The following is a 17,662-nucleotide window of genomic DNA, read 5'->3' on the forward strand; positions in this document are numbered from 1 at the left end:
TTTTGTAGGTAGATGGATATGCTGGTAGAGTTTGTGGGATAAGAACTGCAGATGCTGGTGTAAAACGAAGGTAGACACAAAATGCTGGAGTAACTTAGCGTGTCAGGCATCATCTCGGGAGATAAGGAATGGGTGACGTTTTGGGTCGAGACCCTTCTTCAGACTGATGTCAGGGATATTATCCCGCCCCCCTCCCCTGACATCAGTCTGAAGAACGGTCTGGACCAGGAACGCCACCCATTCCTTCTCTCCCGAGATGATGCCTGACCCGCTGAGTTACTCCAGCATTTTGTGTCTACCTGCTGGTCGCGTTGCTGCCTCACAGCGCCAGAGACCCCTGTTCAATCCAGACCTCGGGTGTTGTCTGTGTGGAGTTTGTACATCCTCAACGTGGGTTTCTTCTGGGTGCTGCGGTTTCCTCCCACATCCCAAAGACGTGCGGGTTTGTGGGTTAATTGGCCCTCTGTAAATTGTGTGTGAGGAGGGGATGAGAAAATGGGATAAGAGAGAACTGGTGCGAACGGGTGATCGATGGTCGGCATGGACTCGATGGGCTGAAGGGCCTTTTTCCATCCTGTATTTAAACTAAACTAGTTAACCGTTAACCACACCTGACCCGCTGAGTTACTCCAGCTTTGTGTGTCTATCTTCAGTACATTTGGCATCTAGCAATGGAACATTGTCCAAGTCCATTCTTTCCCCAACTAGAACAAATCCGACTCAATTAGTCTGCTTTCAAATCAAAGTGTTGGAATGCATTGTTCAGTGCTAGCAAGCACACTTCAATGTCAATAGACTGCTTAGCAGCATTCAGAGTGAACTTTGCCAGCAACACACAGAGCTCCAGGCTCCCCGCACAGCAATGAGCCAACAGCCCAGAGGAAGACCAGAGACTGCCCGTGGCACAAATGCCACATCTCACCAAACCTGGCGTCACTGGAGCTCGGTGAAACCAAAACTAACCATCGCCATAGAGAGGACACATTAACTTACAGGATAATGAAAGACATAGATAGAGTGGATGTGGAGAGGATGTTTCCACTGGTGGGAGAGTCTAGGACTAGAGGTCACAGCCTCAGAATTAAAGTTCGCTCTTTTAGAAAGGAGGTGAGGAGGAACTTCTATGGTCAGAGTGTGGTGAATCTGTGGAACTCATTGTCAGTGGATATTTTCACAGCAGAGATCAACAAGTTCTTGATTAGAACAGGTGTCTAATTCTTGCTATTGAGGGCGTGCAGCGTAGGTTTACTAGGTTAATTCCCGGAATGGCGGGACTATCATATGTTGAAAGACTGGAGCGACTAGGCTTGTATACACTGGAATTTAGAAGGATGAGAGGGGATCTTATCGAAACGTATAAGATTATTAAGGGGTTGGACACGTTAGAGGCAGGAAACATGTTCCCAATGTTGGGGGAGTCCAAAACAAGGGGCCACAGTTTAAGAATAAGGGGTAGGCCATTTAGAACTGAGATGAGGAAAAACTTTTTCAGTCAGAGAGTTGTGAATCTGTGGAATTCTCTGCCTCAGAAGGCAGTGGGGGCCAATTCTCTGAATGCATTCAAGAGAGAGCTAGATAGAGCTCTTAAGGATAGCGGAGTCAGGGGGTATGGGGAGAAGGCAGGAACGGGGTACTGATTGAGAATGATCAGCCATGATCACATTGAATGGCAGTGCTGGCTCGAAGGGCCGAATGGCCTACTCCTGCACCTATTGTGTCGAGGGTTATGGGGAGAAGGCGGGAAAATGGGATTGGGTGGCAGAGATCAGCCATGATTGAATGGCGGAGTAGACTTGATTGGCCGAATGACCAATTCTACTCCTATAACTTGTGAACTTGTAATGAGCAAGAAGGTCGAGTGCGGCTGTTGTGGCACCACTGTTAGAGGTCCGGGCAACAGCCCCCCAAATCCAACCATCTTCTGTTCCTTCATGAATGACACCACGAAGGTCATAAGTGGTTGTTCTCACTGACTGCACAGAGCTTCATCACACGGCCCGTTTCTCAGCAATGCAGCCCAGCACTCAGCAAGATCAAGACAACATCTGGGCCTGTACTCGCTGGAGTTTAGAAGGATGAGGGGAAGGGACCTCATAGAAACTTACCGACGAAGACTTGGATGGTGGATGTGGAGAGGATGTTTCCACTAGTGGAAGAGACTGGGACTAGAGGGCACAGCCTCAGAATTAAAGGACGTTCCTTTAGGAAGGAGGCATGATGGAATACCTTTAAGCAGAGGGTGGTGAATCTGTGGAATTCTTTGCCACAGACGGCTGTGGAGGCCAAGTCAGTGGATATTTTTAAGGCAGAGATAGATTCTTGATCAGTACGGGTGTCAGAGGTTATGAGGAAAAAGCAGGAGAATGGGGTTAGGAGGGAGAGAAGTGGCAGTAGACTTGATGGGCCGAATGGCCTAATTCTGCTCCTATCACTTATGACCTTATAACATTCAGGCCAGGGTTCTCACGTACCATCAACATTCATGATCAAACGTGCCGAATAATGACCAGACAGAGTCCACCCACCTACCCTTCACATTCAATAGTGATGCCTGCTTCAAACCCACCACATAAAATGACAAGAGGCCTAGGTAAGGGCAGACGCCAGAACCCATGGTGGAAATGTCAAAGACTCAAAGGCACAGTTTTAATGTGAGTTGGTGAAAGATGTGCACGGCTAGTTTTTACCCCCCCTCCTCTTCTCCCAACTCCACCCCCCCAGAGAGCAGTGGGTGCCTGGAGTGTTATTAATACAATAACATCCAACGGTCTAGAAAATGTGGGTAGACACAAAATGCTGGAGTAACTCAGCGGGTCAGGCAGCATCTCTGGAGAGAAGGAATGGGTGACGTTTCGGGTCAAGACCCTTCTTCAGACGAGAAAATGTAGCGGGCTTGCACAAGTGAGGTCTCGGGCAGGGCCGGGTTACTGGAGCTTTACTGCATTTCATAACAACGATCTAGAGAGGACGGTATGTATCTAGAGCGAATGGTATGTTAGCATTCATAGCAAGAGGATTTGAGTATAGGAGCAGGGAGGTTCTGCTGCAGTTGTACAGGGCCTTGGTGAGACCGCACCTGGAGTATTGTGTACAGTTTTGGTCTCCTAATCTAAGGAAAGACATTCTAGCCTTAGAGGGAGTACAGAGAAGGTTCACCAGATTGATCCCTGGGATGGCAGGACTTTCATATGAAGAAAGACTGGATAGACTAGGCTTATACTCGCTGGAATTTAGAAGACTGAGGGGGGATCTTATTGAAACATATAAAATTCTTAAGGGGTTGGAGAGGCTAGATGCGGGAAGATTGTTCCCGATGTTGGGGGAGTCCAGAACCAGGGGTCACAGCTTAAGGATAAGGGGGAAGTCTTTTAGGACCGAGATGAGAAAACATTTCTTCACACAGAGAGTGGTGAGTCTGTGGAATTCTCTACCACAGAAGGTAGTTGAGGCCAGTTCATTGGCTATATTTAAGAGGGAGTTAGATGTGGCCCTTGTGGCTAAAGGGATCAGGGGGTATGGAGAGAAGGCAGGTACAGGTTACTGAGCTGGATGATCAGCCATGATCATATTGAATGGCGGTGCAGGCTGTGGACTGTGGACACAAAGAACTGCAGATGCTGGAAATTCGAGCGAAACACAAAGTGCTGGAGGAACGCAGCGGGTCAGGCAGCATCTGTGGAGGGAATGGGCAGGCGAGGGTACAGGTTGGGGACCCTTCTCCACGCTCGGAACCCAGGGAATTAGGCATTGATTGGTTTCTATCAGGTGTTGACCACTTTAAAATAGTCTGTTAATAGATTTTTATATCAAGTTCTTAAAATATTTTATGGCAAAATAATGTTTTGCGAGTGGTATCGCCCTCGATATTCCGTACCGTGGACATGTAGAAGCAGATATCTAGAGGTAATCACAACTAGGTATCTAATTTTAGCTCTCGAGACCAAAGACAAATTTGCACCCCAGCTGAAGTTAATTACACAACACAAATTCTGGAAATAATAAATCTTCTTCATTAAAAATAACAGCCAAATAAAATCACAGTGGTGGTGAATTAATTGGAGATAATAAGATTCTCAATAATTCAGATCTTTCTTGCAAGTTTTCCAGCAATTCAAAAATAATCAATTCATGTAAAAGGTAGAGCAAGCGGGATACCATCAATTAAACAGGGTCAGAAAATTGGACTCAAATACTTTCCAATTTGGAAGAATAAACTGCCTTCAATAATATTATTAAATGAATGCAAAACACCATCCACTAAATAACAACTTCACAGAATTGAGCTTAGTTTCTGATGCAATGTGGACCAGTTTAACTAGCTGATTATAACAGAGATCTGTTACCCTGGCAAAATGTGTAGGCAAAAAACTGCAGATGCTGGTTTAAATCAAAGGTAGACACAAAATGCTGGAATAACTCAGTAGGACAGGCAGCATCTCGGGAGAGAAGGAATGGGTGACGTTTCAGGTCAAGACCCTTCTTCAGACTGATGTCAGGGGAGGGGGCGGGACTGTCCCGAGATGCTGCCTGACCCGCTGAGTTACTCCAGCATTTTGTGTCTACCTTCATTTTACACTGGCAACTCCAATATAAATTCACTAAACTCCACAAGTAATGAGGTATTATCAATAACTGCAAATGAGCCACAATCTCTTCATCGCAAAAGATTTTAGAAAGAAAGTACCTCATTTGATAACAGTTTACAGATATTCTGGCCCGAGTCCCTGATGACCATCAGACCCAATAACAGGCTGACCATCAATCACCTGTTCATACTAGTTCTGTGTTATCCCACTTTTACATCCACTCCTTACACACTCAGGGCAATTTTACAGAGGGCCAATTAACCTACAAACCCGCACATCTTTGGGATGTGGGAAGAAACCCATGCGGTCACAGGGAGAACGTGCAAACTCCACACAGACAGCATCCGGGGTCAGGATCGAACAAGGGTCTCTGGTGCTGTGAGGCGGCGTCTCTACTGCTGAGCTACCGTGCCGCCCCAATCCATGTTTTGGTCTTGCTGTACACCAGGGGCCACGTCAGATGCTGCATAGAACATCGTCAGATCCTCCATCATCATTCCAAACCTCTTCTCAACCCACGCCTACTGCTGGGGATCCAAACACTAAATGCTGACATTCACAATGCAAGTGATATTGGCCTGGAATTCACAGCAATGGATAAGAAAGATCATCTTCTCAACTAGATAGATGACAAATTGTACAAAGTGTTCAGACAGACACATGCTAGTAATTCTAGCATTCCTAGCCCCCCCCCCCCCCCCCCCGAGTAGAAATGTCAATTACGAGAGGGCATCGTTTTAAGGTGAGAGGGGCAAAGTTTAAAGATGATGTGCCATTAAGTGTTTTTTTCAAATACAAAGGGTGAATCGCACTGCCAGGGGTGGTGGTGGAAGCAGATACGATGGTGGTGTTTAATAATAATAATAATAAGCCTTTATTGTCATTGTACTTAGAGATACAAGGAAATCAGGAGAGCTACTCCTGATCAGTGCAACCAAAACAAGTTAAAACAAATTAAAGGCACGTCATTTAAATGCTTAAAGTAATAAATGAATATATATTTATCACACCTAGGTAGAATATTGCACTTTAAAATGTAATTAATACTTTAAAAGAAATTAGTGGAATGGATGAGTTTTGAGGGTTTTGGATATGCACATGGATGTGCACATGGATGTGCAGGGAATGGATCACGTGCAGGCTGAGGGGATTAGTGTAACTTAGTTCGTGTTCAGCACGGGCATTGTGGGCTGAAGGGCCTGTTCCTGAGGTGTACTGTTCAATGTACTTCCCTCGTCGTTAATGACTAGAGCCAGGATTTTGCCATAAGTGCCATTTTATGCCTTTTTTGATGATTTCAGCAAGATAATGCCTTTTTCACGATCGAGTGCCTAAATCAGCCTTTTTTTGCCATGTTAACGTAACTTCCAAAAAAAATTCCACCACCGACCAGAAACCGGGGGCACCATCGTCGGCCGTTCATTCGTGGGTAGTGGACGAGGCCCCAGTCTTTTGCAGTCAGGCTGTAAGTGGGTGTTAAGTGGTGATTGGAGAGGGGTGGGTGGGGACGGGTCCAGTCTTTTCAGGCTGGAGTTAGGCTGTGAGTAGGTGTGAAGTGTTGGTTGGGGGGGGGGGGGGGGGGGGAGGGGGTACCAGGGTTAAGTTTCTGTTTATCGAACCTGCAGTAGAACTCGTTCAGGTCGTTGGTCAGCTGACAATTGTCCAAGGGTTACCAGGGTTTCCTCTTATAGCTTGTGATTTCTTGCAACCCCTTCCAAACTGAAGAGGAGTCATTAGCTGAGAACTTGCTCCTCAGCTTCGCAGAGTACCTTTCCTTGGCAGCTCTGATTCCTCTTCTCAGCTTGTACTTGGCCTGCCTGTAGAGGTCTGCATGCCCACTCCTGTAGGATCTACCCCTGTAAGCGTCAAAATGCCTAAACTCAAGTCAACGCCTTGTAAAAAACGGAACGATTTGGTGAGAGTGCACGGGAGTGATATATTCTCTACAGACAACTGTGTGGTGTTTTGCAAAGCATGTGAGAAAGCAGCAAATCATAACAAGAAATATTTTGTCTCCCAGCCTGTACAGACAGCTGAACACAAGTCGACGGCAGAGAAACTGAAGGTGGGAAATACGCAAGCTTGTCTCCTCACTACATTTACTGCTGGCTCCAGTTGCAAATCTGAGTTTTTGAGTGATCTGAACAAGGCATTCATTGATGCTGGAATTCCACTGTGTTAAATTGGAAAACAAATCTCTCAGAGGTTTTTTAGAGAAACACACAGAGGAACATATACCGAGCGAGTCATCATTACGGAAAAATTATGTTGACAGCAACTTCAACATCAGTCTGAAGAAGGGTCTCGACCCGAAACGTCACCCATTCCTTCTCTTCTGAGATGCTGCCTGACCTGCTGAGTTACTCCAGCATTTTGTGAAATAAGCAAGTTCAACATTGTTGTGCAGAAAATTAGAGATGAAGTTGCATGCAACAAAATATTGATCGCAATAGATGAAACAACCTATGCTGTGGGGAGATATGTTGCCAATGTGGCCATCGGTACACTGGAAGCAGGTCAACAATCAAAGGAGTATATGGACATGAATATAGAGTCTGCAGCTTGTTTCGGGTATGCACCAATGACCTCAGCTGGGGTAGAAAGAAGGTTTTCACAACTGAAGCATATTCTGTCTGGCAAATGGCATGGTCTAATACCAGATAATTTGAAAAAAATGTTAGTAATTATGTGCAACCAGGCAACTTTGGTCATTTAATGTAGTATACCTTTATATTATCATTTTTAACCATATTTTGGTGGTGGAAATACATGCCTTTTTTGTCAATAAATGCCTTTTTTGTTATTTTATAATGCCTATTTGCCTGCCTATTTCAGAGATTTTCAGCGCCTAAACATCCTGGCTCTATTAATGACAAAGGCAGGCAAGGTAACACCTGTATTCAACCATTGTTACTGTCACTTAGTAACCACGCAATTCTCAAAGAGCAGCCGCCTCAGATTCTTTTTTCGAGGTCACTGGATGCATTTTCAGTGTAGAACAGTTCTCTCCCGTAATCCCTATGTACACCTTTAGAACAAAGAAATCACCATCACCCAGTCAGTTTTGGAACCATCTGTCTTTACCACTGGGACACACTTTGGGCAGGACAAACAACGCAGTTGTTTTTAAACGATAGTTTTATTAATCATAAAATGTTATTAATTATATAGAAACATAGAAAATACGTGCAGGAGAAGGTCATTCGGCCCTTTAAGCCAGCACCGCCATTCATTGTGATCATGGCTGATCATCCACAATCAGTAACCCGTGCCTGCCTTCTCCCCATATCCCTTGATTCCACTAGCCCCTAGAGCTCTATCTAACTCTCTTTTACAATAGACAATAGGTGCAGGAGTAGGCCATTCGGCCCTTCGAGCCAGCACCGCCATTCAATGTGATCATGGCTGATCATTCTCAATCAGTACCCCGTTCCTGCTTTCTCCCCATACCCCCTGACTCCGCTATCCTTAAGAGCTCTATCTAGCTCTCTCTTGAATGTATTCAGAGAATTGGCCTCCACTGCCCTCTGAGGCAGAGAATTCCACAGATTCACAACTCTCTGACTAAAAAAGTTTTTCCTCATCTCTGTTCTGATTTTCTGTTGTGAATCTTTTAAATTCATCCAGTGAATTGGCCTCCACTGCCTTCTGTGCCAGAAAATTCCACAAATTCACAACTCTCTGGGTGAAAAAGTTTCTTCTCACCTCAGTTTTAAATGGCCTGCCCTTTATTCTTAGACTGTGGCCCCTGGTTCTGGACTCCCCCAACATTGGGAACATTTTTCCTGCACCTAGCTTGTCCAGTCCTTTCATAATTTTATACATCTCTATAAGATCCCCTCTCATCCTTCTAAACTCCAGTGAATACAAGCCCAGTCTTTCCAATCTTTCCTCATATGACAGTCTTCTGATACTTCTCAGACATGAATTTCACACACAATTTTTCACTTGCTCCTTCCAGTACTTAGATAGAAAATAACAATCTTCGATTAAATATATAAATTGTGCGTACGTACCCAAGGCCGCTGAAGACCATGGAACACGTGTGAAACATTTTAGAAGCAATTTTACGATTATGACTATTGAGACAAAAGGCTCCAGTTGCTGCCTTGACTGACTGACTGACATCTGGTGCAACCAACTGAATGAATGTTTATTGTCCTTCCCCGTGAAGGACAAATGGCAGATCAGAAGGTCCTGACAGACCCAACCCTGGCCGTGGTGAAGAGAGACGAGCAAGTTTCATTTTATTGTGTCGGCACCAGCCCAAGGCCTGTGCAGCCACAGCAATTCTGAAACCAATCATTGCCCCATCCCCCCAGTCTGAACGGACCATATGTTCATACGATCATCAGTGATGGGAGCAGATTTAGGCCATTCGGCCCATCAAATCTACTCTGCCATTTAATCATGGCTGATCTATCTTTCCCTCATAACCCCATTCTGCTGCCTTCTCTCCATAACCCCTGACACCCGTACTAATCAATAATCTATCTATCTCTGCCTTGAAAATATCCATTGACTTGGCCTCCACGGCCTTCTGCGGCAAAGAATTCCACAGATTCACCACCCACTGACTCAAGAAATTCCTCCTCATCTCCTTCCTAAAGGAGCATTCCTTAATTCTGAGGCTGTGACCTCTGGTCCTAGACTCTCCCACTAGTGGAAACATCCTCTCCACTTTCACTCTATCCAAGCCTTTCAATATTTGGTAAGTTTTAACGAGGTCCCCACTCATCTTTCTGAACTCCAGCGAGTACAGGCCCAGCGCCTTCAAACGTACATCATTTACCTTCAGCAACAGACTGGTCCCACCAAGATGCAGCACAGAACGCTACAAGACATCCTTCTTCCCTGTGGCTATCAAACTGTACAACTCCTCCCCCTTCTGTCGTGGGGTAGACTGACTCCCTCAGGAGTGATCAGAGGTTTTCAGTGAAATAGCCTGATGGTTTTCTCCGGGTGCTCCGGTTTCCTCCCGCATTCCAAAGACGTACAGGTTTGTAGGTTTGGGACAATTGTGAGTTATCCCTAGTGTGTGTGTAGGATAGTGTAAGTGTGCAGGGATTGCTGGTCAGAGTGGACTCAGTGGGTCAAAGGGCATGTTTCTCCACCGTATCTCTAAGCTAAAGCTTTGTGTCTATTTTGGGTGGGATGACCCAATGACATCACTCTACTGAAGGAAAATAACTGCAGATGCCGGTACAAATCGAAGGTATCACAAAAAGCTGGAGTAACTCAGCAGTTCAGGCAGCATCTAGGAGAGAGGGGATGGGTGACGTTTCTGGTCTGAAGAAGGGTCTCGACCCGAAACGTCACCCATTCCCTCTCTCCTAGATGCTGCCTGACCTGCTGAGTTACTCCAGCTTTTTGTGATACCTTCACTCTACTGAAGGATCTTGGCCACAAAGTGTTAATGTTGCTGTTCTCCAGACGCTGACTGACCAGCTGCTCCCAGCAACTTCTTTGTTTTATTAAAACCCAAGAGATGGGTTGTGGAATTTATTCACGCAGCCAATATTTAGCTGCAAACCAACACCTCAACAAGACAATCTCTCGTTATCTCCCTCTTGCTCACGAGCCGGGCTGCAGGGGTGGTTGTGTTTCTTACATTACAGCAGTGACATCACTTTACAGGCATCCAACTCTCTGTAGAAGTCCTTTGTGTGTTCTTGTGCGATGAATGGAACCGTAGAAATACAAAAGTCATTTTGTTTTTACTGGTACCTGGAGAATTGTAATCTAACAAGGAAGGGGAAGGTGGGGGAGGGAGGACAAAAGTTTAATTTAGTTTAGAGAAATAGTGCGGAAACAGGCCCCTCGGCCCAATGAGTCCACGCCGACCAGCGTTCACTGTACACTATCACTATCCTACACACACTAGGGACAATTCACAAATTTACCAAAGCCAATTAACCAACAAACCTGTACGTCTGGAGTGTGGGAGGAAACCGAAGATCTCGGAGGAAATCCACGTGGTCACGGGGAGAACGTACAAACTCCGTACAGACAGCGCCCGTAGTTGGGATCAAACCCGGGTCTCCGGCGCTGCATTTGTTGTAAGGCAGCAACTGTACCGCTGCACCACCGTGACCGCCCTGGCAAATCCAGAGTAACAGCAAACAACTGATGGAAGAAGTGAAGAATACAAACAGGCTGAGAGAGGGGACAGAGTCAGGAGAACAGACAAGGTGTTGCAGTTTTATATCAAAGATTGAAGTATGTTTATGGTACATTGGCCTGTTTAAAATCAATAAAGCACTACAGACAAATCCTGCCGTAAGAAACGGTCGTTACACCATTCAGGGTTTACACAAGAGATTGTACAGGGAACAAATTTTACAAATAAAAATAAATTTTGCTTATTAAATCAATATTATTCTAGCTGGTTTCAACCTCGGAGTGATCTGCGGTTCAGTGGGTTTTCGGTGAAATACCCCGATGGTTGTGTTTATGGACTGTTACAGAATCGAAAATTTGCAAAAGGCCAGGAAATTCATGGTTTCCAGTGGAAAGGAAGAAAAATATCTCATTAAACTCTACAAGCGAGCGGAGTGGCTAAGCATAGAGTTGCTGCCGGACAGCGTCAAAGACCCGGGTTCCATCCTGACTACGTGTGCTGTCTGTCTGTTCTTCCTGTGACCTGCGTGCATTTTCTCCGGGTGCTCCGGTTTCCTCCCACATTCTAAAGATGTGCAGACTAATATTATTCTAGAGCAAATAATAATCTGGATACCAATTGTTTCGAGATACAGTATGGAAACAGGCCCCTTGGCCCACCAATAACAGGCTGACCTGTTCACACTAGCTCTATGTTGTCCCACTTTCCCATCCACTCCCTGCACTCTAGGGGCAATTTATTTTTAAAAGGAAGCCGATTAACCTACAAACCTGCACATTTGTTGCATATAGTGGATTCAGTAAAACAACCCAACACACCTCCAGCAATTCCCAACTGAAACTGAGATCAATTCAATAACTACCATACAAGTGCAGTCACGAAGACTTTAGTCAACTACAATGGGAAGCAGGCTGAACTCGGATTGCAACAATGTGGGGGACCCCCATTGAAATGTACAGAATAGTGAAAGGCTTGGATAGAGTGGATGTGGAGAGGAGGTTTCCACTAGGATTAGAGGTCACAGCCTCAGAATTAAAGGACGTTCTTTTAGGGAGGAGATGAGGAGGAATTTCTTCAGTCAGAGGGCGGTGAATCTGTGGAATTCGTTGCCACAGACGGCTGTGGACGCCAAGTCAGTGGATATTTTTAAGGCAGAGATGGATAGATTCTTGATTAGTACAGGTGTCAGAGGTTATGGAGAGAAGGCAGGAGAATGGGGGTAGGAGGGAAAGATAGATCAGCCATGATTGAATGGTGGAATAGACTTAATGGGCCGAATGGCCTAATTCTGCTCCTATCACTGATGATCTTACGACCATGCAAGGACATTATGACCTTCCCAAACCCCAATTGTTCACACAGAGTCTGTGGATAGACAGGGCAAATCGCCAGCAGTGGAGGATGAATTTCCTCTGATTTATCAGCACCCGGCACAAACAACGGCCTCAACTCACCTCTCTTCACAATCATTCGGAGGTCTATTTTAGGAAAGAAAACTGCAGATGCTGGTTTAAATCGAAGGTAGACACAAAATGCTGGAGTAACTCAGCGGGACGGGCAGCATCTCTGGAGAGAAAGAGAAGTCTGAAGAAGAGTCTCGACCCGAAACGTCACCCATTCCTTCTCTCCAGAGATGCTGCCTGTGCCGCTGAGTTACTCCAGCATTTTGTGTCTCCCTTTGAGGTATATTTTAGATCATTATGGTAGAGAAATGCAACAATAAATGTTAGAAAATCTCATTCTTACAAACCCTGGAATATCTCGACCTGTACAGCCAAATGCAAACCACCTCAGAGAACACATGTTAATTGCACGTGCTCCACTTATTCATCAACTAAAACTGAAAAGCTACCGAGGTACAGCAAAAAGCTTTTGTTGCGTGCTAACCAGTCAAAAAGACTAGGCATGATTGCAATCAAACCACCCACAGTGTACAGCGTACAGTTAAAGGCTACAACATTTAGTGCAAGATAAAGATAAAGCGAAAATTAACCAAAATAATAAAAGGTGCAGATGTTTTTGACATATCCAAAAATTGAAATTCCAAACAGAGTTTACCACAATTCTCACACCATTCATTGGAGTGTCAATCACAACAACTCAACGTTTTAAACAGCAGTGATAATTACAGCACAAGTCTGTCAGATTGCTCTGGCCAAGATTAAACAGTTAAATATCATGTGCAAAAAATAAATAAAGTCTTTCTTACATTCAATGCCTGTGAATTCCATTAACCTAGACTACACAGCACTAATCTATTCCACACAAAGCCACCAAATATCGCAACAACTACATCCAAACTCAGTTTTCAGAGTGGGAGAGCATGGGAACAGGTCCTGTGGCCCCAATTCCTCCTAGTTACCCACCTGAGCCAGTCCCACCTGCCCACGTTTGACCCATATCCCTCTAAATCTTTCCTATCTATGTACTTGTCCAAATGCCACAGTCTAAGAATAAAGGGGAAGCCATTTAAAACTGAGGTGAGAAGAAACTTTTTCACCCAGAGAGTTGTGAATTTGTGGAATTCTCTGCCGCAGAGGGCAGTGGAGGCCAATTCACTGGATGAATTTAAAAGAGAATTAGATGGAGCTCTAGGGGGCTAGTGGAATCAAGGGATATGGCGAGAAGGCAGGCACGGGTTACTGATTGTGGATGATCAGCCATGATCCAAAGACGTACAGGTATGTAGGTTAATTGGCTGGGTAAATGTAAAAATTGTCCCTAGTGGGTGTAGGATTGTGTTAATGTACGGGGATCGCTGGGCGGCGCGGACTTGGTGGGCCGAAAAGGCCTGTTTCCGGCTGTATATATATGATGATATGATATGATATGATGATCACAATGAATGGCAGTGCTGGCTCGCAGGGCCAAATGGCCTCCTCCTGCACCTATTTTCTATGTTTCTAAATGTTGTTGTACTTGCCTCCACAACCTCTGGCAATGCAGCTTGTTCCATATACCTATCACGCTCCAAGTGGAAAAAGTCACCCCTCAGATTCCTATCAAACATTTCCACTTTCACTTTCAACCTATATCCTCAGGTCCTACCTTGGTTTGCCTGCCCAGGGTAAAAGACCCAAGTGTGCATTCACCCCATTTATTCCCCTCATGATTTTACACACCTCTATAAGATCACCCTTCAGCCTCCTGCGCTTCAAGGAATACAGTCCCAGCCTGCCCAACCTCTCCCTGGAGCTCAGACCCTCGAGTCTTGACAATGCCATACAGTCATAATTGATAGGAGTAGAATTAGGCCATTCAGCCCAACAAGTCTACTCCGCCATTCTATCTCTCCCTCCTAACCCCATTCCCATGCCTTCTCCCCATAACCTCTGACACCCGTACTAATCAGGAATCTCACTATCTCTGCGATAAAAATATAAATTGACTTGGCCTCCGCAGCCCTTTGTGGCAAAGAATTCCACAGATTCACCACCCACAGACTGAAGAAATTTCTCCCCATCTCCTTCCTAAAAGAACGCCCTTTAATTATGACCTCTAGTCCTAGACTCTCCCACTGGTGGAAACATCTTTGTAAATTCTCTCTGCACTCTAATCCAGCTTAACACAACACCTTCCTTTCACAGGGTGATCAGAACTGAAGACAATGGACCAAACACAGCCGCACCGATAACTGGACCTTCCTTCGGTTTGGAGTTGGACCGCTGGGCAGAATATTTATTAAAATGTGGTCACACTCACCCCCGCCCTGGATCCAGGGTGATTGCCCTGGGCTGGTCCAGATCTTGCCAGAATAACACCTTTCGCAGTGACCCGTCCAAATCAGCAACTTCGATGCGGTTAGTCTCCGAGTCGGTCCAGTACAGCTTCCTCCCCAGCCAGTCGCAGGCCAGCCCATCGGGTGACACCAGTCCCCAGATCACCACGTTCTGGGTGTTGGCTGTCTGGTTCAGGAAGATGACCTTGATCGCCTCCTCGCTCACGTCGGTCCAATAGACGAGATCCTCAGAGAATACGAAGTCCACGGCGGCTGCATCCTCCAGCCCGGCCACCAGCACCGTGGCGTTTGTCTTCCCCCCCGACACGTCCACCAGCCGCAAGTCTCGCCGGTTGGCAAACAGCAACAGCGGGGACCCTGCACATGGGAGAGAGGAACGTTAGTGTGAACCGGCAGCCTTGTCTCAGACACACACACAGGACAACTCATACCAGGGAGAACCTCAAAACCAAGCCCTTGCACCACCTTGCCCGTAGACACAAGATGCTGGAGTAACCCAGCGGGTCAGGCAGCATCTCTGGAGAAAAGGAATGGGTGACGTTTCGGGTGAGACCCTCCAACAGACTGCTCAATTAACTTGATTAATGGAATTTATAGTTTTGAGTCAAGGCTTCCATTAATGCGCATGGCAATAGGAAATAGATGTGGATAATGAGTTAACAAAATCAGGTCTTTGAAAGATACAGCATGGAAACAGGCCCTTCGGCCCACCAAGTCCACGCCGACCAGCGATCACCTGTTTGTCACTAGTTCTATGTTATCCCACTTTCTCATCCACTCCCTACACATTAGGGGGCAATTTACCGAGGCAAATTAACCGACAAACCCGCACGTCTTTGGTAGAAACAGATCCATCCGGAGGAATCCCATGCGGTCGCAGGGAAAACATGCAAATTCCACAGTCAGCACCCGAGGCCAGGATGGAACCCGTCTCTCTGGCGCTGTGGGGCAGTGGCACTACCCGTTACGCCACCCAACTGTTGGTGTGCAGTTACTAGATCTTTATCAAAGGATAAAGGTGGCACGGTGGTAGAGTTGCTGCCTTACAGCACTTGCAATGCCGAAGACCCGGGTTCGATCCCGACTGCGGGTGCTGACTGTACAGAATTTGTACGTTCTCCCCGTGACCACGTGGGTTTTCACCGAGATCTTTGGTTTCCTCCCACACTCCAAAGACGTACAGGTGTGTAGGTTAATTGGCTTGGTATAAATGTAAATTGTCCATAGTGTGTGTAGGGTTGTGTTAATGTGCGGGGATCGCTGGTCGGCGCAGACTCGATGGGCTGAAGGGCCTGTTTCCGCGCTGTACCTCTAAACTAAACTAAAAGGATAAAAAGGTTACAAAATGTCTCCATGTTAGCTGCAAAAGGAAGAAAATCCGGTGCAAATATACTGTAAACCATGCCCTGCAAATATTTTTTTTTTTTTAAATCATACAATTCTCAAAATGGAGCCGTGTGATTTGTATTCATCCATTTCTGCATGAAGTAGGGTAGCAGCCAGCACGAGGAGAAATCTGCCCATAAATAGACAAGCCAGACACTCTCAAACATCAAATGTTTGCACAGAAGCAGACTCCTTCTCAAAGCCGAGCTGCATAATCTAAAGGCTGCAAAATATCACAAGTCTTTGGCTTTTGTTCAGACAGAAAACTGTAACGGCAACATTGTTCTGATGAAAATAATTGGAGGTTTCCTTGCCCATTCCTATTTTCACAGCACCAGGTAAACTTCACTATTTAATCAATGGAACAACACTGTTCCGGATTAAATTCCACTATTTAGCAAAAAAATTGGGATGTATAAACTTCACACAACCTTCCTTTCATCATTCTGGGCTGGGAAGCATACGGCAATGTGCACATTCGTGGTGCTGCATCAATGAAGATTTTTGTACATACACGGTCCGCTTAATTAACATGCATAAGTAACATTAAATCATAAATCCAGTTTTATTATTAATTTAAACAATAAATACTTCCCACCCCCATCTGATTTCAGTTCAGCCATCCATGTCTTATGACTGCCCATTAATAAACAACTTCTAATTATTAAAGTTAAACTTTACATCACATTAATGAGTGACATCAAAAATATCATCTCATGATGTGCACCCCACAAATTTACAGAATTGTCACATTTTTTAAATCTCACACACTTACAAATCTGATTTAATTCAAAATTTTCACCGTAAAAACACTATAATTAGGACTTCTTGTAAGTCGAACAAACTTCTTAAATTCACTCATGCCTTTACTGATTTCATAACTGCATCTTAAATCAGACCTACAAGACACTCAACATTGCAACTAAATAAATAACAATTTACCAAAATTCGATCCACAAAAAATTCCACTACGCACAACAGTCCATTGTCAATCTGCAATGTACCATCACAACCAGACAAACATGCAGACATCCACTATGGTCACTTCAATAGTATAATCAATTGTAAAGATCAATGCATTCCCTCTCCAAACAATAATACATTATTAAAGTCTTAAAGCCATCACACAATGTCAAAATTATTAGACAATTCTGTTCCTTTCATAATTAAAATATGCAGATTCCAAAATGAAAAGTTGCAAAACTAAGTCCTTGCACCAGACCACTTTCCTCCGTTCCCTTTAAAATCCAGAGCTATATACTTTCGCAAAGAGTTCATTTTTTTTAATACAAACATGGCCACCAAAACACTTGCTTCCACAAATGGTCAGTTTCAAGATTCACTGACAATGCAACAATAAATATTAGTTGAAATCGATTTGAATTAAGCACGGGCAACATATCTGGATAAGGTAGGTGGGGATAAAAGCAACCTAATGAGTAGTTCATAGGTCTACAACCTGTAATTAATTTGCCTACAATTAAAACCAGACACAACTTGTAGCGTGCAAGGAACTGCAGACGCTGGTTTACACCGAAGATAGACGCAAAAAGCTGGAGTAACTCAGCGGGACAGGCAGCATCTCTGGAGGGAAGGAATGGGTGACGTTTCGGGTCGAGACCCTTCTTCAGACTTGTAGAGTATTTGAAATCCAGAACCTAAGCTGTTTGCCCATTTCTACAATGTATGGCCCATTCGTTCTCTGGTGCTTGATTCTGGCCATTTTACAATACTCGTCCACTTCAAGATTCGAAACTCGAACACGTCAATTAAAATACGTGTTCTCTTCTTACGAAAACGTCAAATATAAACTTTGCTCGTGAACCTTTC

General features: G+C 44.9%; 1 protein-coding gene across 2 annotated transcripts in view; it reads right to left on the reverse strand.

The window, feature by feature from the left end:
- lrp6 (low density lipoprotein receptor-related protein 6) overlaps positions 1–17,662 on the reverse strand; it is a 130,709-nt gene that overhangs the window by 111,675 nt on the left and 1,372 nt on the right. For both annotated transcript variants that reach the window (XM_078416729.1, XM_078416728.1), the window contains exon 2: positions 14,410–14,803. In XM_078416729.1, coding sequence (XP_078272855.1) covers positions 14,410–14,803 — 394 coding nt within the window. The remainder of the gene's footprint in view (positions 1–14,409; positions 14,804–17,662) is intronic.

The sequence above is a fragment of the Rhinoraja longicauda genome, chromosome 20, assembly GCF_053455715.1.
Source record: "Rhinoraja longicauda isolate Sanriku21f chromosome 20, sRhiLon1.1, whole genome shotgun sequence".
Lineage (NCBI taxonomy): Eukaryota > Metazoa > Chordata > Chondrichthyes > Rajiformes > Arhynchobatidae > Rhinoraja > Rhinoraja longicauda.